The sequence below is a fragment of the Mauremys reevesii genome, linkage group 3, assembly GCF_016161935.1.
Source record: "Mauremys reevesii isolate NIE-2019 linkage group 3, ASM1616193v1, whole genome shotgun sequence".
Lineage (NCBI taxonomy): Eukaryota > Metazoa > Chordata > Testudines > Geoemydidae > Mauremys > Mauremys reevesii.
This window is the reverse complement of record NC_052625.1, coordinates 35,938,739-35,960,944: the sequence shown is the minus strand read 5'-3', so window position 1 is coordinate 35,960,944 and position 22,206 is coordinate 35,938,739. Positions and strand designations below refer to the sequence as shown.

The window sequence follows — 22,206 nt, the reverse complement described above, 5'->3', positions numbered from 1 at the left end:
GTAGAATTATGTACAAAAAACCCCCTGCATTCAAAAACAAAACAATGTAAAACTTTAGAGCCTATGAATCCACTCAGTCCTATTTCTTGGTCAGCCAATCACTCAGACAAACAAGTTTGGTTACAATTTTCAGGAGATAATGCTGCCCGCTTCTTGTTTACAATATAACCTGAAGTGAGAACAGACATTTGCATGTCACTGTTGTAGCTGGTGTTGCAAGATATTTATGTGCCACATGCACTAAAGATTCATATGTCCCTTCATGCTTCAACCACCATTCCAGAGGACATGCATCCATGCTGATGAAGGGTACTGCTTGATAATGATCCAAAGCAGTGCTGACTGACACATGTTTATTTTCATCATCTAAGTCAGATGCCACCAGCAGAAGGCTGATTTTCTTTTTTGGTGGTTTAGCTTCTGTAGTTTCCACATCAGAGTGCTGCTCTTTTAAGACTTCTGAAAGCATGCTCCCCACCTCATCCCTCTCAGATTTTGGAAGGCACTTCAGATTCTTAAACCTTGGGTCAAGTGCTGTAGCTATTTTTAGAAATCTCACATCGGTACCTTCTTTGCGTTTTGTCAAATCTGCTGTGAAAGTGTTCTTAAAACAAACATATGCTGGGTCATCATCCAAGACTGCTACAACATGAAATATATGCAGAATGCGAGTAAAACAGAGTAGGAGACATACAATTCTCCCCTCAAGGAGTACAGTCACAAATTTAATTTACGCATTATTTTTTTAACGAGCATCATCAGCATGGAAGCATATTCTCTGGAATGGTGGCCAAAGCATGAAGGGACATAAAATGTTTAGCATATCTGGCATGTAAATACCTTGCAACGCTGGCTACAAAAGTGCCATGCGAACGCCTGTTCTCACTTTCAGGTGACATTGTAAATAAGAAGCAGGCAGCAGTATCTCCCATCAATGTAAACAAACTTCTTTGTCTTAGCGATTGGCAGAATAAGAAGTAGGATTGAGTGGACTTGTAGACTCTAAAGTTTTACACTGTTTTGTTTTTGAGTGCAGTTATGTAATCCCCCCCAAATCTGCATTTCTAAGTTACATTTTCACAATAAAGAGATTGCACTACATTACTTGTATGAGGTGAATTGAAAAATACTATTTCTTTTGTTTACCATTTTTACAGTGCATATATTTGTAATAAAAAATAATAATATAAAGTGAGAACTATGCACTTTATATTCTGTGTTGTAATTGAAATCAATATTGAAAATGTAGAAAAAAATCCAATAATATTAAATAGATTTCAGTTGGTATTCTCTTGTTATAAGTGCGATTAATCTTTCTGAGTTAATCGTGTGAGTTAACTGTGATTAACTGACAGACCTAGTTCAAATATAAAAACACTTCTGGGTGGATTTAAACAATGCTTACCAGCTGGAAGAAATGAATGCTGGTTGATTGCCAGAAGGAATTACTTATATAACCTGGGGATCACCTGCCAGGCTATGGTATAACAGTAGAACTCTCCCCACACCCAACCCCCCCAAAAAGAGTTGGTGCCAGAGGACATATACTAGCCAGGAAGGGGCTCAAAGTCTTGAACATAACCAGATACCTCCCTGTTAAATACCAGCTTAATATCAATGCACCACTTTGCAGGCAGCCAGCGTAGAGGAATACAGGATGCATGTAATATGATCATAGGCTGGTTGCTCAGTCCACTGAGCCAATGTGTTGCTGCATTCTGCACAAGCCGAAAGAGGCATAGAAGCCCTGCTAAGAGGGAACTGAGCTTTTGTAATTACAAGATCATGTGCTGCTGTTGCAAAATGACTGTGGAATAAATAAGGGCGCAGGCTGCAGAAGTTATGCAGCTGAAACAGTCAAATAACATGCAAAATATGACTTTCCATAGAAATTGCATAGCTGAAAGAAATCCGAGGTTCTTAACGTGGAAAACTACAAATGGCTGCCCTCAGACAGTAGTGACATGAAGAGAGAGAGAGCAGCAACTATCTAGAAGCAAGACTTCTCTCTTTCCCAGGCAGACCTGAATATCTAGTGGATAAATGACTGGATAATATTGCCTCAGTCAAAAGGTGAACTAGAAAAGATTTTGTTAAGAGATCTTCTCTCTCTGTACATGTATGTGTACATACACACACCCATGCCCTTGGGGAATTTGGAAGATAACACAGAGTCATAATGGATGCTGAATTGTATACAACAGTGACCATACATCAACATCATTGACTGACTTCTGTCTTTCGTAACAAAGCATTAAACTTTGTGTGTTAGGATCTTGTACTTATTCAAAAGAAAGTGAAATTGAATGATATTATAACATTAAAGAGTCTCAGTTTTTTTTCCCAAAGAAAAATACATTAATAGCAGACAGACAATCTCTCTCTCCTCCCCCCAGTTTAATTTTCTTCACAAGGGGCCAACAGATACTGTATATACATTTTCTTCGACAGCTGAAACTTGTGGCTAATACAGTGCTGTCTGCTGATTAGAGCAGAGAACTGGGAGGACATTATTTTATAGTCTGGGATATACCACTCACTGACTATGTAACAAGTCCCTAGGCTTCTTGTGCTTCCTATAGTCCAGATGATTAGAAATACACATACTATCTCAGCTGAACATCCCTAGTTAATAACAACACATCTCAGGAAAGATGCAGTGTATATTACTGAAGGGCATGCATAATACCCATTAAGATTTGCTCAGTTTTTCTACTACAAATATTATATTTCAATAACAAACTCTACCTGGCACATTTTGGGCATGAGTTAGGCATATAGTCTTATCCCAGGGATAATTTTTTCCCATCCCCCAAATCTGAAACAAATATTTCAAATTGATGTCGCAGTTTGAGAAGCTCTCTTATACTTGTAAAACAAATGATACAACTTATTAAAATACATAAAATATTGCAAATATGTATAAATTACGGACTGTATCCTTGTTATTTTAACTTTAAACATTTAAAAAGGTTTTATTTATCATTTTTGTTGTGGTATCACCTAAAAGCCCCAATCAGCCCCTATTACTGTACGTACATGTACACACACACACACACAGAAAAGACAGCATTCTATTACCATAGACTTAAATTCAGACTTGAGTAAAATAAACCTATGCTGTTTTGAAATTGCTGCTTCTCATCACGGGCAGTTTCAGTCCCAGCCATGTTAAAAGGTCCAAGAAACTTAGAGAAAAACCTGTGACCTATTTGTAACTGTTCTTTTGATGTAATGCAGATGTGTATTATACTTATAGTTACTACTAAGGTGTGTGCACCCTCAGTGCAACGGAGCTGGAACTTTGCCTAGCAGTACCTGTAGTGGTGATGCTCACACCTTGCCACCTTAGCTCCTCCCCTGGCCATATAAGGGCAGCATCACCCTGACCCTCTCCTTTCCTTTGCATCAAATGTCAGACGGCAGGTGAGTCATGGAACACATCTGCATCACATCTCAAAGGACAACAGTTACAGGTAGGTTGTGTGTTCTATTTAGATGACTCATGAGCACTATTTGTAGGAGGTGGGGCTTGGAATTTATTTAAACAAGGACTTCAGGATTGCCTTCCCAAAGTTTGCGTCTGATCTGGATACAGCAGGAGTGGCATGTAAAAGTATGCACAAAGGACCATGTGGCAGCCCTGCAAATGTCTAATATAGAAATGCCACCTAGGAATGCCATCAGCATTGTCTGGGCTCTTTTGGGATGAGCTCACACCCTTTGAGGGAGGTGTAGCCTGGGCTAATTCATATGCTGCCATGATACAGGAAGTTATCCACCTGGACATAGACTCAGAAGAGAGTGCATGATCCTTCATTCAGTCTGCATAGGAGACAAACAAACGAGATGAGTAATGGAATGATTTGGTCCTAGCTAGATAGAAAGCTAAACATCGCCTGACATCCAGTGTGTGAAGATGTTGATCTCTAGTGTTGAATACTGCTTAGGGAAGAACATTGGTAAATACACAGCTTGGTTCAAGTGTTACTGGGAAACCACTTAAGATAAAAACTTGGGGTGCGGCCACAGGGGTACTTTGTCTTTAGCAAAGTGTGTGTAATGGGGCTCCACCATAAAAGCTGCAACTCCCTCACTCTCCTTGCAGATGTTATAGCAACACCTTTCTGTCTTGTGACAAAGACAGTGTTATGATCCCACAAAGGCTCTTTTACCAGCTAGTGGAGACAAGTGACTCCTTTCAAGAACCTTACTGCCACCAACTTCCCATAGATGAGCAGATAAAATGCCAAAATCGTCATCAGGTGGACTCTCAGTGAACTAAGAATAAGACCAGGAGACTGAAGGTGTAACAAATTCTCCAGGTTGTCCTGGAAACAAGCCAGCTTGGGATTAAGTCCCCAGGCTAACGTCCATATCAAGAAGCCCAGTAGCTCTGTCACATGGCCAGAAGGTACCAAAGGTACAATGGAGGATGAGGTGGTAGAAGCCATGGCAACAGCAAACACTTGAACCAGTGAAGAGTCTGGGTCTAAGAGGCAAAATAGGTCTGATGCCGCCTGGTATGCCACTGGTGCGAAGACAATTGGCACTAGTGGTGATTTCATCAGTCCTGGACTCAGTGGACACCCCATGGATGGAACTGGAGCCGACCGTATGGACTCTGGCTGATCTCAGAGTGGTATCGGGGAGCAGTAGGAAGGACCTGCTCCATCCTGCATGCCAGAGGGAGCACGGTGCCAGGCAGCACTCCTCTTAGAAGATGAGGATAAGTCTCCCCAAGTCCTGGAATGGTCCTGATTCATTGTGTGGGACCTCTTCCCAGGGAAGGGGGAAATGACCCTTCTTCTTCTTGAGGGAAATGGCAGCGCCCGAGCATGGAGTGGCATCATTTGCCAGAGCTGAAGGCAACCGCTAATTAGACAAGGGCCTTGGGGCTGAAGTGGGCCTCATGGCCTGCTCCACTAGGTGCTGCTTCAGCCGCCAGTCTCTTGCCACCTGACTCCTCTTAGCAAATCATCTGCAGATGGAACACTGCTCTTTAGTATGTCCCTCACCAAGACACAACATGCACCTCATGTGGGGATCACTGTTGGGATGGCCCCTCCACACATGACAGATAATGCTTGAACCCTGGTGAGGGCACCACACAGGGCAGCCAACTGCTCTAATTAATACTAAACTAACTCTAAACTTAACCTAAGGTATTACTAACTACTAGATACAAGACAATTCTCTCAGGAACTGAGGCTCAAAGCATAAGGTGAAAAACACCACACAGATCATCTATTTTAGCCATGGGAGGTGAAAAGGAACTGAGGGAATTGGGGTGGCACCACCCTTATATGGCCAGGGGAGGGTCTAGGGCCACAGGGCACGAGCGCTGCCTCTATGGGTACTGTTAGGCAAGTACTCTGGTTCCGGTGCAGTAGATGTGCACACGCCTAAGCAGGAAGGAAGCAGAATACCCGGTTGCATCTACTCGAAGAAGAACTAGGATATACCAAATTTAAGGATCAGTGTTTTACTCATAATATTTTGCTTTTGTACTCTGTGGGTCTGTAAATGGTGGATGACTATTCAGCACTGAGGGACAAATTCAAACTAGATTTAGGGAGATACAATGCCATGAAGTTCACTGGAATTACACTTGTTTACACTAGGTTAGAATTTCATCCCTAGATAGTAACAGTTATTTAACAGATATTTAACTATTTTAAAATGTTAAATAGTTATAGATCTCCAAATTGATTCTCCTGATCCTAGACAGATACTGTTTTATGTACAGTTATATATTATCAGTGCACTGTTATTGTATGAATGAAAGCTGGTCTTTATCATCAGACTGATAGCATTTTTATGAAATAATGCAACTCATTAACTACATTATCTAATAATATTGCTCAAAGACATGCCAAGGAGATTTATAAAAGGGCAGGGAAACTATATCAGTAGAAAAGAAACAAATGCTGAACTTCCAGCACCTCCAAGAAGGACATTCTTTGTATAAACACAAGATAGCTTTTGCATCAGATGGGTAGCTTCTGAGCTGAAAGAAAAAATAATGAGGCATGTCTAAAAAGCAACTGACACTATATGCAATGGGCTTCACCTCGTTCTGTTAATAATTTCTTGCTACAAATCATATTTACATTTAAAACCAGTGAAAGATACTGACTGCCAAAAATAAAAAGGATATTGTCACTATTGTTCATCTATAGAGATGGATCCAACACTAAAAAAGTTAAACATTGCTACCAAAAGGTATAGTCTATCATTAAACACAGCTGGATAAGAACTTACAGTGCACTTTCCATATCTGCTATACTTCCTTCCATTTTCTGTCACTATGTAGAGGTAAATAAAGTTGTCATGGGATCCTACTGCAAGTAACGTGCCATCTACAATTGAAGTTTAAAAGATAATGTTAATGTACTGTTTTCTGAACTAGAATGATTTAATATTTAATACCAATGTATTATTATCAATCATACAATTGTGAATGAGCTAGTACCCAAGGGCATGTAACTAACTATACTGCTTTCCAATTGGTCTCCTATTTTTTCCCTATTTTCATGGTGGTTGTGATTATGGGGTAAGGGAGTTATGTCTTGGATAAACAGGGCTACCACTGGACAGGGAACTAGGTTAGCTAATGAATCCTCAAGTTTGCACTGGACTTCTGATAACAGCTGACCAGGGGTGGCTCCACGCCCCAGCACGCCAAGCGCGTGCTTGGGGCGGCAAGCCGTGGGGGGGGCGATCTGCCGGCGCCGCGAGGGCGGCAGGCAGGCTGCCTCCGGCCGTTTGCCTGCGGAGGGTCCGCTGGTCCCACAGCTTCGGAGGACCTCCCGCAGGCACTCCTGCGGCAGGTCCGCTGAAGCCGCGGGACCAGCGGACCCTCCGCAGGCAAACCGCCGGAGGCAGCCTGCCTGCTGTGCTTGGGGCGGCAAAATCCCTAGAGCCGCCCCTGCAGCTGACAACGTGCAGCCCCTAAAGTTCTGAGTTTTGTGAGTCACTGGAGATTACTCCAAAGAACAGTTTATTTTTTTAAAATGTAAAGTTATTACACATGAATCAATGCTAATCAGAGGGTAACTTCACAACATCTTCAACAAAGTCACCTTAGCACAGTATTTAAACATTAGAAGCTGTTTTCTAACAACAATAAAGGTCGATGGTACTATTAACCATTTCACTGCCTGGGAACATGATCGAAGTCCTCTGTAGCACCAATGAATGTGAATGCTCTAAAATGAAATGCTGTTGGTAAATAGGGCAGCAGTAGAGGTAAGTTTTGCCCAATTTACCTGGCATGTTATACAACAGCAAATATGAAACAAGCTTGCCAGACTTCTCTTCCATCCATTCAGAAGAGAGGATTCAACTACTGCCCGTTTGTCCGACTCTAAGATGACCTTGGGTTTTGTTCAGTAAGAGGATACCTTTCCACATTATCTCTACACAAATAATTAATAGCAAATGGCCTTTAGTTTGAGAGAGACACCTGAATTTAACTTTATTGTTTTTGTACCAATACATTTTATAACTTAAGTGAATAATAAGTACAATAAAAACTGTTTAAGATCTTAAAACATTCAAAGAATATTCGGGCACACTTAAAAAGTTACAAATACATCTTAAAATAAGCTTTCCTTGCTTCATTTACCTTATCTTTACATTCAGTTTAGAGTTACTGAATTTCCCTGGAAGAAATGATGACATCACATCACAACCACCTATACAATGGGGTGCTGTGTTAGGCAACAGTGATGTTTGCAGAGATAGAACTGTGAATTCCAGTGGAGGCAAAGTGCAAATGAAGCTGTAATTGTTAATTTACACATATATTTTGTTAATGATCTTAAGCAATTTTTTTAAAAGCTCTGCAGTTCCTTATTATTGGAGGGTAACTGGATGAGTGTAACACGTTAATAGCTTAACAGCTCCAGAGAAGTGCAGGAAAAACACCTATTTTATTGGAATTAAAACATGCAATTACAATGAAGTGCCCAGAATACACAGGAAGTTTGCCTACCTACTGAGTAGCGCATCACTGAAAGCTGTTCATTACCATCAGTGTGTATTGAAACCAGGTCTCTTGTTTCTGCATCCAAAACAAACCACCTGTTAAGAAGAGAGTTCTAGTGAGTGTTACTTCTACTTAAACAAAACCAAAAAAATGTAAACACGAATGATCACTGCATTCTATCTCACTGCTTATTAGCATGCTATCCTTTCAATGTATCATATTAACTTGTTTTAATTAAACATGTTCTCTTCGGTTTCTGGGTTTACAAAGTGATGTATATTCCAGTGACAGATATACAAGCCTGCCAAAATACCCCCCCCCCATATATATATATATTCTTGAATATAGAGTAGTTAGCATATCATATAATGTAGATGGTATACATGCTGGTGGACATACGATGTGACTGAAGAAGGTCCCTGCTAGAGCCCACTATATTTTAGGTTGAAAACAGCTTCAACTATAATCTCACATTTTCACATACTTTCTGAAAATTCACATTTGGGCCTGAAATTTTCCACCTTTGGTCTCTACTTGCAGATGAATTCTTCTGGAACATTTGAACAAAATCTCTGCAGTCATTTTTGAGTCCATACTTTTCTCTGTTCAGCTGAAGTTTGAAACTAGTGCTTTTTGCTTATTTAGAAAAAGTGGCTTTGATTTAAAAACTTGAATTGAAACTTGCACACAGAGTGGAGATCAGTAAGTAGTGGGGGGAAAAGCATCTGCAAATACCCATTTGAGGTAGAAAGTGAATTCTGATTTGATATTTTCTACAATCCTTCATGTTTACTTTCTGTGAATATTTAAATTATAGATTCACACAGAAAAATTCACAATTTACCCCAGGTAATTTAACTATATAAATTACACTGGTCTACAATTTTTGAGAAGTTGTCTGCTTCAGAGATAAAATGTGCTATTTATTATGTATTTTGATGTGCTGAATTCAAATATGACAATTAAAACAACTGATTGGCTACTGTTTCTAAGTTATGTAAGTTTTTACATTTTATGTCTATGTATATTGTGTAGATAGTAGAGTTTTAATCATAAATTGTAAATCTAGGTCTTTTCATGTGTTTATGGTTGCTTTACATGATAATATTTCACCTGTCCTGTTTATGTAACACTTTAAAAATCAGCAAAAGGGTTATATAAATAAAATTTATTATGAAACAAAAGGCAAAAAACTATTATGTACATAGTTTAGTCCTATTCAGTGTCTACTCGGCACTTCTTGGCTTGTCTCTTGTATTCATTAAATGGAGCATCTCTTGTCACTGTCCAGCAATAGTCTGCAAGCATTGATGGGCTCCATTTGCCCTGATAGCATTTCTCTATTGTTGCAATGTCCCGGTGAAATCGCTCGCCGTGCTCGTCGCTCACTGCTCCGCAGTTCGGTGGAAAAAAATCTAGATGAGAGTGCAAAAAATTTATCTTTAGTGACATGTTGCAACGAAGGCTTTTGTATGCCTTGAGGAGGTTTTCCACCAACAACCTGTAGTTGTCTGCCTTGTTGTTGCCGAGAAAATTTATTGCCACTAACTGGAAGGCTTTCCATGCCGTCTTTTCCTTGCCACGCAGTGCATGGTCAAATGCATCATCTCGAAGTTGTTCACGAATCTGAAGACCAACAAAGACACCTTCCTTTATCTTAGCTTCACTTAACCTTGGAAATTTTCCACGGAGGTACTTGAAAGCTGCTTGTGTTTTGTCAATGGCCTTGACAAAGTTCTTCATCAGACCCAACTTGATGTGTAAGGGTGGTAACAAAATCTTCCTTGATTCAACAAGTGGTGGATGCTGAACACTTTTCCTCCCAGGCTCCAATGACTGTCGGAGTGGCCAATCTTTCTTGATGTAGTGGGAATCTCTTGCACAACTATCCCATTCGCAGAGAAAACAGCAGTACTTTGTGTATCCAGTCTGCAGACCAAGCAAGAGAGCAACAACCTTCAAATCGCCACAAAGCTGCCACTGATGTTGGTCATAGTTTATGCACCTCAAAAGTTGTTTCATGTTGTCATAGGTTTCCTTCATATGGACTGCATGACCAACTGGAATTGATGGCAAAACATTGCCATTATGCAGTAAAACAGCTTTAAGACTCATCTTCGATGAATCAATGAACAGTCTCCACTCATCTGGATTGTGAACGACGTTGAGGGCTACCATCACACCATCGATGTTCTTGCAGGTTACAAGATCACCTTCCATGAAGAATGGGACAAGATCCTTTTGACGGTCACGGAACATGGAAACCCTAACATCACCTGCCAGGAGATTCCACTGCTGTAGTCTGGAGCCCAACAGCTCTGCCTTACTCTTGGGTAGTTCCAAATCCCTAACAAGGTCATTCAGTTCACCTTGTGTTACAGAGGAGGTGTGGTTCAGAGGAGGAGGATGGGAGAAAATGTGGGTCCTGTGACATTGATGGTTCAGGACCAGAAGTTTCATCCTCTTCCTCGTCTGACTCAAGTGAGAATGATTCTGGTGCATCAGGAACCGGCAGTCCTTCTCCGTGGGGTACTGGGCGTATAGCTGATGGAATGTTTGGATAATGCACAGTCCACTTTTTCTTCTTTGACACACCTTTCCCAACTGGAGGCACCATGCAGAAGTAACAATTGCTGGTGTTGGCTCTCTCCAAATCATTGGCACTGCAAAAGGCATAGATTTCCTTTTCCTGTTCAACCACTGGCGAAGATTTGTTGCACGAGTGTTGCAGCATATGTGTGGGGCCCACCTCTTGTCCTGATCTCCAATTTTGCAGCCAAAATAAAGGTGATAGGCTTTCTTAACCACTATGGTTATACTGCGCTTTTGTGATGCAAAAGTCACTTCACCACAAACATAGCAGAAGTTATCTGCACTGTTCACAAAAGTACAAGGCATCTCTGCTCACTTTGGCTAAACAGAAATGTGTCCCTTTGCAAAATCAAACACTGACAAATAAGAGAGCACGACACTGTATGATTTCTAGAGCTGATATAGGGCAATTTGTTCAGCAGAGTGATGTAAGCTTCATTATGATTGCATCATCCATGACTTCTAGGAATAACATGATGCAATTCATATCATGTATGACACAATACGAGCTTCAGATTGCATCATTCATTGTTTTGCCTAAAAAGCAAGTACTGTCCAAACCCAGTCATAGATTTATTCATAGATCCAGTCAAAGATGTATTTTAGTCATTTCTGGTTTAAATTGAGATCCCTTCCCTTTATAACTCACTTATCCTCCGCTATTCCCAAGTCAAGGGTCGTATATACTGACCCAATAGCATATCTTGAAAACTAGAGCCAATCAACAATTTTAAGCATCATTTTCATTCTCAGTGACCCAGAATTAGTAAAGTTAGACTACATTTATTTCAGAAGCATTTTGGCTGTAGAGCAGTGACCTGTTATTCCTTCTGTTCTCAGAATAGGTGACCTATGTAACTAATTAAATACAGCACAAATTGAATTTTACGAATATGGTTGAATATACACTTCAAAATCCATGACATGTTTGTTAGTTCTGTAAACAGTATAAGTTACAGTGTGATGTGCAAATTATATCTTCTATTATGATATTGTATGTTAAATATTTTAATAATCTGTAGACCAAGATTATTCAGCGGGGCAGTTCAGAAAGAATTAGGAGTAATGAATAAATTTGAGAATTTTCATTGCAAACCTGTACTGAATTCAATTAAAAGAATTTCAAAAGAGAAAAAGGCAAAATATCACCACATACATTATTTACTGTAAATAATCTGGTCAGCTCCAGTACTGAGCATGCACAGTAGAGAAATGTCACTAAATCTACAGCTCCACACTTAAATACGTATACACTGTATGCAGTGTGAAGCTAGGTAGTTGGTTCAAGGAACTTAGAAGTTTTACTTCAGACTGTAGGCAAGCCTTGAGCAAGGGCTAAAATGCACTACTCTAGATTGCTGAAGATGTAAACTACAGGCAGCTTAGGCAATATTCTTGTTTATATACCATATTTTTCCATGTATAAGACGACCCCCACTTTTCTAACCCAAAATTCAGAAATCAATATTTTAAACATAAAACAGAACACATTTTTATTTAGTAATTAGGCAATATTTACGAACCAGTACTATGATATTATGCATCACACTTAGCTTGATTGGAAGAAGCCTGTTTGCAGAGACAAGGTATGGGCAGTTTCGCAACCGCGTGCAGGGCTGGCTCCAGGCACCAGCCGAGCAAGCTGGTGCTTGGGGCGGCAGATTCCAAGGGGCGGCATTCCGCCCAATCCTTTTATTTATTTATTTATTTATTTTTGCGCTTCGCCACTTCCGCCGCCCCTGCAGGTTTTTTTCTTTTTGGTTTGCTGCTCCTGCTGCCCTGTAGGGGGCGGCAGCACGGAGGAGGGGAGCTGCTGGGAGTGGTGCCAGGTCTGCAGCAAGCCCGGCACGGCAGCCCGCATCCCTCCCTGCCCGCTCACCCGAGCTGCACGGAACCCTCCCAGCAGGCGGTGTGGCAGGAGGGGCCGCAGAGCGAGCGCCCCCTTAAGGAAGCCCTGGCCACCCCCCTTCTGTTCCCCCCGCCCCCGCCCCGGTAGCCGGGGCACGCACTCCGCTGCCCGGGGTCTGCAGGGCTGGGAGTCCCCCTGCACCCGCTGCCCTGCAGGTATTTGTTTTTCTTTTTTGTTTTTTCTTCCCTTCGCTGCTCCGGCCGGCCGGGAGGTTTGTTTCAGGCCCCCCCCCCACCCCCTCGCTCTGACCGACCAGCAGGTTTCACGCCCTCCCTTCGCCACTCTGGCCGGCCGGGCGGTTTGTTTCACGCCCCCCTCCCCCCTTCGCTGCTCCAGCTGGCAGGTTTGTTTCACGCCCTCCTCTCCTTCGCTGCTCCAGCCAGCAGGTTTGTTCCCCCTCGCCCCTTCCCTGCTCCGGCCAAGCGGCAGGTTTGTTTTCCCCCTTTGCTGCTCTGGCCCCCGCACAGGTTTTTTGCTTTTTGTTTTTGCTTGGGGCGGCAAAAAAAGCCAGAGCTGGCCCTGACCGCGCGGTTCTCTCCTCTGCTTACTTCCGTGTATAAGACGACCCTCAATTTTTAGTCTAACGATTTTAGGAAAAAGTAGTGTCTTATACACGGAAAAATACGGTATATATAAACCCAAGGAGAAGTTTTATGCTATACATTAATAACAAAGGATATAGTTTTCCTAATTCTAATTATATTATCAGAAACTTGGATGGTATAGACAAGAATATATATATAATATAATATAATTAGAATTAGGAAAACTGTATCCTTTGTTATTAATGTATAGCATAAAACTTCTCCTTGGGCTTCCACTTTGACATGGTGGAGAAGCTTGTGTATACTTAAGACCCTAAGAGCGATGCCGTCTGGAGTCCTGTACTCCTGGTAGGGTCACCCATGGCGGTAAGGTCGAAGGCGATGTACCAAAGTGCAGCCCAGCACAACACAACCCAGCATAAGACCTCAATGGCAGAATAGGCTGATGAAGCAGGATCACCTCCCAACAGCTGCAAAGGTGGATGAAGGCTGCAATGGAGGAGAACCCCCCGGGTGTCTTGGACTTCCTTGCCACTGGACACAGATGCCTCTTCCACCAAGATTTGTGTGGTTGCTGGCGCGCATCAGCTCTCCCACATTAAACTATTCACATGCAGGCTTCTTTCACAGGAAGAACTTTTTCCCTACCCCTCCCCATAAAAATCCTGAGGCAATGGGTGAGTGGCGACGGGAATAGGTGAAGTGATCACCAGGAGTCCCTAGTCACAGACCCACATGCAAGCGGTGATCTCGAGATGTTTGTCATGTGCCCCTGGACTGGGATAGGAGAGCATTACAAGCAGCAGCAGCGGTCATGACTGAGCAGGCCTTTTTAGGAACCCCTTAGGAAAGACTCAAATGCAGAACAAGCAATTGCTGCCCGAGAACTCTCGAGGTACAACATTGACATCGCTGCTCTCAGTGAAACAAGACGTGCAGACGAAAGCCACTTGAGGGAAGAGGAAGATGGTTACACTTTCTTCTGGAAAAGAAAACCAGTAAGCGACAGGAGAATGCACGGTGTTGGGTTTGCAATAAAAAAATCTTCTAGTCAACCACCTGACTGAGCTCCCCCTTGACATCAATGAGCACCTTATGACCCTCTGCATCCAATTGGTCAATAAGTCATTTGCCACAATCATCAGTGCATATGCACCAACTCTTGATGCTGAAGAACAGAAAGAATCCTTCTACACTGACCTTGATAAAATTTTGTCATTCATTCCAAAACAGATAAGATAATCTTTTTAGGGGACTTTAAGGCAAGAGTTGGCCGTGATTCTGATATATGGAATAGCACCACTGGGAAGGAAGGAGTGGGCAAGACCAATTCCAATGGCATCCTTCTACTCAGCAAATGTGCAGCGCACGACCTTGTGATCACAAATACAATCTTCAGACAAAGCAACAAGTGCACTAGCATGTGCACTGCAATAAGAAACCTAATCTAATTGTCTGACATGGAAAGAGAAGGTCAGTTCATTTTCTTTTTTAAGAAAAAGAGGCAGGATGCTGGATCACAGGGCAAGAACTGAGTTACAAGAATGAGCCAGAGCAAACCTACTTCTTTACTAAGGCAGGCAGGCAGGCAGGCACCCTCCTTACCAAACTCCCCCAAGTGCGAGGGACATGCACCAGATTGCTGGCTCTGAATGTTGGTGAATGGTCTTACTGGGTAATATTAGGGGACAGGTGGGTGGTAGTGCTTAGGGAGGTGGCTGCTAGATTCAGGTGGGCAGTGGTGCTGGGATTTGGGAATTAAAATATCTTTCTAAACAATGGCCCGGGACCAGTTCTTAGTAAAGTTGATTGATCCTGAAAGCATCTGTATTAGTCCCATCAAAATGTTTTACTATCCTGCCATATCCCAAAACATCAAACCTTGAGCCCTGAGTGCCACCTAGTTAATGTCAATTACATAAAACTTCAAATATCGTAAAAGCCTCACGGCTTTTCTAGACGAACAGCTAGTGTGCACGGGAAGCTGGGGTATAAATTTACTTTGTACTAGACTGCAATGCACTAAGTGTCCATGCAGGGGCGGCTCCAAGCCCCAGCACGCCAAGCGTGTGCTTGGGGCGGCAAGCCGCGGGGGGCGCTCTGCCGGTCGCCGCGAGGGCGGCAGGCAGGCTGCCTTCGGCGGTTTGCCTGCAGAGGGTCCGCTGGTCCCGCGGCTTCGGAGGACCTCCCGCAGGCACGCCTGCGGCAGGTCCGCCGAAGCCACGGGACCAGAGGACACTCTGCAGGCAAACTGGCGGAGGCAGCCTGCCTGCTGTGCTTGGGGCGGCAAAATCCCTAGAGCCGCCCCTGTGTCCATGTGGCCCTGCTGCCACATACCGTAAGTTCTCTAGTGCGCTTTGATTTACTCCTATTTCAAAGCGGGTTACATCAAATTGCACCACTAGAAACATACATCTACAAAAGCAGTGCACAAAATCTAATTTACTGAACGTGTAGAGAAAGGAGGCTGCAATGCACATCTTGTGTACCTTTAATACATTCAACTTTATCTGGCACCAGAGATACTATTATGTAATATGCTGCCTATTTCTCTGGAATCTTTTTCTTCTTCAGAGTGAGGTGCAATCATAATGCAAACAGCAGACTAGATTATTAGCACCAAACTGTAATACTAGTCAGTGCAGTATGACAAACTATGAATTTAGGAGGAAAGTGCTGGTCAGACCTAATTTAGTTAGTTCATTGTACTTCCACAAGCTTTAGTCATAGACACACTATCATAGCTCTCCCAGTCTAGCAGTGAATGTATAGTAAGTGCCAGTGAGAGAGTCAGTCTCCATGAAATGTGTTTCCAGTCTACCAAATACAGCTGGGTTCTACTTTAGGACTACAAGTTCTCGGAGGGGGTCTCACTTCCAAATGAATGTATGCAGCAAGCAGATGGTAACCAGCCCTGTAAAGTTCTACTGGGCGGTGAAATGCAAGGACTGTCTGCCAAGTGAACTCTTAGACTTCTGATCTGTAGACCAGATTAAAACAACAGACAAATATTCCTGAGCCATAGACAAAACTGTAGGTCTTGGGCCTTTGCTGATTTTCCCCGAGGATTTCTCCCACTTGTTACTATAGATATCATGCCTAACTTGTTTATGAACTGATGGAAGCACCTTGCACATATTGTGGCATTTTTAATCTCTAGGTCCTGCCTCCAAACACTTGAAAAGAATTTCCTTTCTCCAGACACAAGGTTTCTCTCTGTTGGGAAAGAAAACAAAACAAAATACCGCTCTTGGAAAAAGAAGATGGTGGACAGCTACAGAATAAAAATGAACTCCACCAGGTGGGGCACCCATGGCACAGTACATGGTTGCTGGCAATTTACCTCTGTAGACTCACAGGATTACAGGCGAAATAATGAGTCAAAATAAATAAAGTAAGATACAGAGAGTGGGTAGCACAGAAGAATGGACGTTATCTTTTGCCATAACGTTTGCATATTTTCATAAAAGTATCTGGTTGATGCGAGATATGCCAATGAATGTCTAGTAATGGGCTATAAAACCTTACAAGTTTTGTCAATGAACTAGCAAACAGATAAAGCTGTAGCTAAACACAGGGGCCAGATCCTCAGCTGGTGCAAATCAATGTAGCTTTGTTGACTTCAGTGAAGCTACACTTATGTAGTTCAGCTGAGGATCTGGATCAGTAGGTCTTCTCTGCCTTTTAGTTTTCTCATGAGGTCCTTGGTAGCTTTCAAAGAGGTCTGGATCCTCTAAAGAGAGCTCTATCCATTTTTTTCAGCAGCGCTTCTGAATGGTTAGATCAATGGTGCTCAAAGTGCAGTACATGAATAGCAACTTGGTGCTTTATTTCTCCTTGTATAATAATCTTGCCAGCCCAAGAGAATCTATGGAATGGTAGTCTGTATATTACTTAAAAATATATTTTTCAGCAGAATTTCCTATCACCAGGATCTGTACTCTTTCAGCTGTGCAGTTGCAGAAAACTGAGGTACAAATGAAAATAATCAATTTTCTCCAATCTGATGGACAGGATTATGACTGGACATGAAGAGAGCATTTAAATTAGCAGGTAACAATACATGCAGCAGGTGATACAGAGATAGTCTGAATGGAGAAAAGATGCTGAAATACTGACTGATGGGAAATGAGAAGGGAAAAACCCATTCCAGAAGTCTGATAATATGTCACGGTTGATGATAATGCACCATCTCTGACCGAGGAAGGGAAAAGAAGGAGGAGAGGAAGAAAGTTCATGTTGTTCTTCAGATATTAGGATTCTAACCATCAAGAGGACCAAGTAATGTTATAGTGGAAGTGATTTCCTGGAAGACCAGCACCAGGGAAGAGTACTTAAAAAATAAATAAATCAGTGAACACCAACCTACACAGCTTGACCATCCAATCGAACTCTTGTTCAAAGTTTAAGGTGGATCTCAAGAATGCCTAAGAGTTGCAATGGCTCTAGCTCTCTCTGTCACAAATATTACTAGTACAGTAGGTTTGCTGTGGCTTGTTTTTGTAACTTAGTTCTTGCCCGGTGATCCAGCCCTTCTGCTCTATTAAATAAAGTAAAGGAAGAAGTACTTTAAATTCAATTTAAAGCTATATCAAGAAAGTGGTGGAAAAGGTATGAACACATGGAAGAAGTGGAAACCAAGCAAACTGAAGATGAATTATATCTTTGTCAGGAAATTACAGGAGGTTTCTTGCCTGATTAATGGCCTGATGGAACTCCCACTGCATTCAGTAGGGGTTGGATCAGGATCTTAGAGAGAGTTTTGGAAAGGTTTTGAGTGCCCACAGTTCTCACTGAAGTCAATAGGAGTTGTAAGTGCTCAGTTCCTCTCAGGACCAAGCCCTAAATACTTAAAATTATGCTGAAGTGACAGCAATCAAGTGGACTAAGGCCTGGTCTACCTAAAACTTAAGTTGACCTAGCTACATTACTCAGACTTGTTAAAAATGTCATGCCCTGTGCAATGTAGTTAGATCGACCTAACCCTCACTGTCTATGCAGCTAGGTCAACAGAAGAATTCTTCTGTCAGCCTAGCTACTGCCTTTTGAGGGGGTGGATTTTCTACAGTGACGGAAAAACCTTTGTGGCGCTATCATAAATGTCTACCAGATAGACATACACTAAATAAAAAACAGGTCATGTTATTTAACCAGTAGGTTGTCTAATCCTGCTCAGACCTGGTCTAAATGAGACAGTGGTAAAAAACACTGTTGGACGCAAGAGTCTTTTCTCTGAGCTCAAAAATCCCTAGAGAAGATAAGGCCTTATAGTTGCCTTGAGCCACAGAGAGTTTGGATTTGCATCTAGAGCCAAATTTCTCCAGAGCTGAGAAACGTTTGCATTCAGCATTTTGATCGGGACCTCTCTCTAGCCTTTAGTGATGCAAGGATATTATGATGAAGCTGAACTGAGATACAGGGCTGGACTACCTCACTGTGCTAACTCTCTGTACTGTTACAATAATGTGCAATGCAGCACTCTTTTCTTTGGATAGGTTTAAAGCACTAAGCCTGCCTCCTTTCCTATGGATAAAGGCTCTACAGGTCAATATGAAGGGAGTGTGGCTGGGAGGAGGAGAAGGAGGATGTACTACAATTCACCTGTCTTGTGAATTAGTTTAAGGTGATCTGCAAAGGGTAGGAGTGAAAGGAAAAAGGTCTTTGGCCTTATTTGCTTCTTTAGAATATATAAAAAAGTTTTGAAAGGGTTCCCCCCCACACACACACACACTCCAAAAAAAGAGGGGGTGGATGATTCTACTTTTTTATTTTTTTAACTGGAAAAAAAAACCTTAGAAATTCAAGTCTTGACTCCTTGGAAGATTCTACGACTACTGGAGAATGAATGAAATTAGGACATCTCAAGAGAGTGAAAGATGAGCAAATGTGGAAGGAAGAGATTTTTTAGGCAGGCTGTTTAATATTTTTTTCTTTAGTGACCAATTCATTCCCATGTCTAAGTGAAATTAGGGGAAAAGGATGTCTTAGTTTCAACATTTCACCTTTTCAATTAAGGTATGGTAGCTCACAACACCCATCTTCCACACCTGCCAAGAACTGCTTCTCAAAGCCAGGATTATTAGGCTTGACAATTCAAATATTTCAAAAGTAATAAAAAAAATTGAAAAAACTTTAACCTCTCCCCCACCCTAACCACCACCATTCAAGATGGCCAGCTTCGTACATAATAAGGAAGGAAAGAAGAGCCTAAAACAAAATATTTAAAATTCCTTTACAGGTCACTTTTACACTTCAAGAACATCATCCCTCTTTCCTTTCCCTCATCATAACAAAACCAAAATATATTTACCTTCCTGAGTGTGTTCCTATTGCTACCACTGTTCCACTTGGATGGAAATCAGCACAGTGTCCTGGTTCCTGAAAGAGAAAGGTGTAGTTATATGACTTAATATCAAATGTATTAATATTCACAACCTCCCTTACATTTAAGCAATGTTAAAAGGTCTCACATTAGCTGACAAAAGAAGGAAAGTGGAGTCAATTCTGGAAGGCCAGGTCTAACTCACAGTACAGTTTTGATTATTACGGTATTTATTTTTATATATTGCCACATGACTTTCAGGCAAACAACAAGACAAAGTTCCCGCCACAAAACTTACAATCACCTGGGTAATATGAGAAGATAAATCAGTACATTATGTACAAATATAGAAAAGAGGGGAAACTGCTAAAGCAGAGCAAAAGACCTCCTGTACAAAGATTATTCATGAAAAAAAAATTGGGTTCATGAGCAGAGTCCTGGTTCCCATCACTAAATAATGTCATTATAAAATGTAGAACGATGCTTATTAAGCTTGTTATTTTTAATGGTCAGATGGAGACTTTTACAATAATAGAATCTTTTACATAATTCTGTTCTATTCAAGAAAGCTTTGAACTGACTTTAAAAAAAAGGACAAGAAAAATAAAGCCTCAGTGAAACACATCATTCACAGCTTTGCTCATGCGATATTATACAAACTCCCACCTTCCCAGTTTCTGTGAGTGTCTGTGTTTTTTGGGGAGATGTGTGTGGAAACATGTCCCCAAGTTAAATTTCCTTAGCACTTGACAGTTCACTATTAAGATTAGCCAAGGTGCTAGATACTACTGAGTTACTTGAACCCATATTTATATTTTCCAGAGGCAGGACACCTTCCAACTAGCCATTTTAATGCTATGGTTTCCCACATTTTGCCTGTTTGTGGAGGATAAGCTACATACGCTAATTTCAAATGCTTCTGAAAGACATTTTAAGTACTTTCTCGCTGATTGTTATTTTTAAACTCAATGCCATTAGAAGAAAGCTCACGTACATCTAGCAGCCTGGTCCATTCTAGTGTGTGGTCCACAGAGTTCCACATACAAACTTGCCTATCTTGAGCACATGTTAACAACAAATCTTTGAAAGGATGTGTTGCCAGACCCCAGAGTTCATCTGTATGACCCTGAAAAGGAAACACATTATTTACTTCATATAGTTCCAAGACATACACCAGTAACCCGTCTCCCCCAAGTCTCTTGATTTAGGTCTTTAGAGAAAAAAAACACACCAGAGGAAAAGTTTGAATTTGCAGTAAGCAAAATATTGTGCTCACCTGTACCTCTACTTGGAAACCATCATTAAATGTTCCCCGCAAAATAAAGTTTCGTGAAGTGCCAACTAAAAACTGATCTGCTGTTCCTTCTGCTACTGCTCTGATTGTCCCGTACTGATCAGGAACCTAGGAAAACAAATTTCTGTAAAGGCAAATCTTAACACCTACCAATTTTCATCTTTGAAGAACACAATTAGTGTAGTGTATCATGAAACAATAATCAACGGGAGATGCAGTTTCCAATTAAAATGGAATAATCCAACCTATTTGACATCAGGATATTGACCACATTCAGCAGCTGAGTTCACACAGTCTAATCAGATCACTCACAAACTTAATTGCAGTTCTATGTTATACACTTATGCATTTTCTCACTAGAAATAATTAAAAGGATCTGCCAGCATAGAGGTTTGGGAACACAGACACCACAACACTTGGGGGGTGGACGGATAGCTCAGTGGTTTGAGCACTGGCTTGCTAAACCCAGCATTGTGAGCTCAATCCTTGAGGGGGCCATTTAGGGATCTGGGGTATGAGTACTTGGTCCTGCTGGTGAAGGCAGGGGGCTGGACTCAATGACCTTTCAGGGTCTCTTCCAGTTCTATCTCCATATATTTATTTTATTTAATGAAACGATTAATGTCTGCTTTAAGGAACAGCACCAAAAGAAGCCAGGAAGAAGAGACTATTCACACCACCCTCTCAAAACCTGAAAGCGTGGGAATGTTAGTGGAGGGGCCATTAGAGAGACAAGGTGGGGGAGGTAATATCTTTTATTGGACCAACTTCTGTTGGTAAGAGAGACAAACTTTCAAGCCACACAGAGCTCTTCATTAGATCTGGGAAATTGTACTCAGAGCTCACAGCTAAATACAGGGTGGAATAGATTGTTTAGCATAACACATATTTCCAGAGTGCATTCAAGGTGAAGTGGCCGTTAACATCTCTCCAGTCTGGGGGGAAAAAGACAAAAAAGTTGTGTGTGGGGGGGTGAAGTTGGTTATAGATTGGTGTAACAAGCCATAGTTCCAGTGTCTCTATTTAGTCGATGATTTTTAATTTCTAGCAACATTACGAATGTAAGGCTCATCTTTTGAAATCCCAGGCTCATCTTCTGAAAGTGCCGTGCAGGTTTTCTTTGAGGATGAGGACCAAGAGGTGAGATATAGAGTGATCACTTTGTGAAAAGTATTCACCCATAGGTGATGTGGTAGTTTTGTCTTCTATCATTTTTCTCTGTGAATTCATTCAAGAGAGCATAGTGATTGTCTGATTTCACCCACAGAGTTGCTATTGGGGCAAATAGTGCACTGGATAAGGTACACCGCACATGAGAGGTATGTGTACACCATAGATCTTGAAAGGTGTGTCATGGGGTGGGGGGTCTGATCATCATAGAAGTGAAGATAATGTCTATAGGTTTTGCATCTATTGTTCAGACAGTGTCAGGTGCTGCCTTGACTTGGTGTGTGGGGAGCTTGCTTCTGATGATGTGCTGGGAGAGGCGGGGGGAGGGGGGGTGTTGAAGGCCAGAAAGGGTTCAGGAAAGATTTTTCAGGATGTGATCCC

The 22,206-nt window shown here is 41.7% G+C and overlaps 1 protein-coding gene across 7 annotated transcripts in view; it reads right to left on the bottom strand.

The window, feature by feature from the left end:
* The window catches only part of EML4 (EMAP like 4), a 262,705-nt gene that overhangs the window by 18,068 nt on the left and 222,431 nt on the right, over positions 1-22,206 (bottom strand). For all 7 annotated transcript variants that reach the window (XM_039529317.1, XM_039529314.1, XM_039529315.1 and 4 more), the window contains 5 exons: positions 20,638-20,763; positions 20,356-20,487; positions 19,350-19,417; positions 8,000-8,088; positions 6,265-6,362 (listed from right to left, as the gene is read on the bottom strand). In XM_039529317.1, the coding sequence (XP_039385251.1) occupies positions 6,265-6,362; positions 8,000-8,088; positions 19,350-19,417; positions 20,356-20,487; positions 20,638-20,763 (513 nt within the window). The remainder of the gene's footprint in view (positions 1-6,264; positions 6,363-7,999; positions 8,089-19,349; positions 19,418-20,355; positions 20,488-20,637; positions 20,764-22,206) is intronic.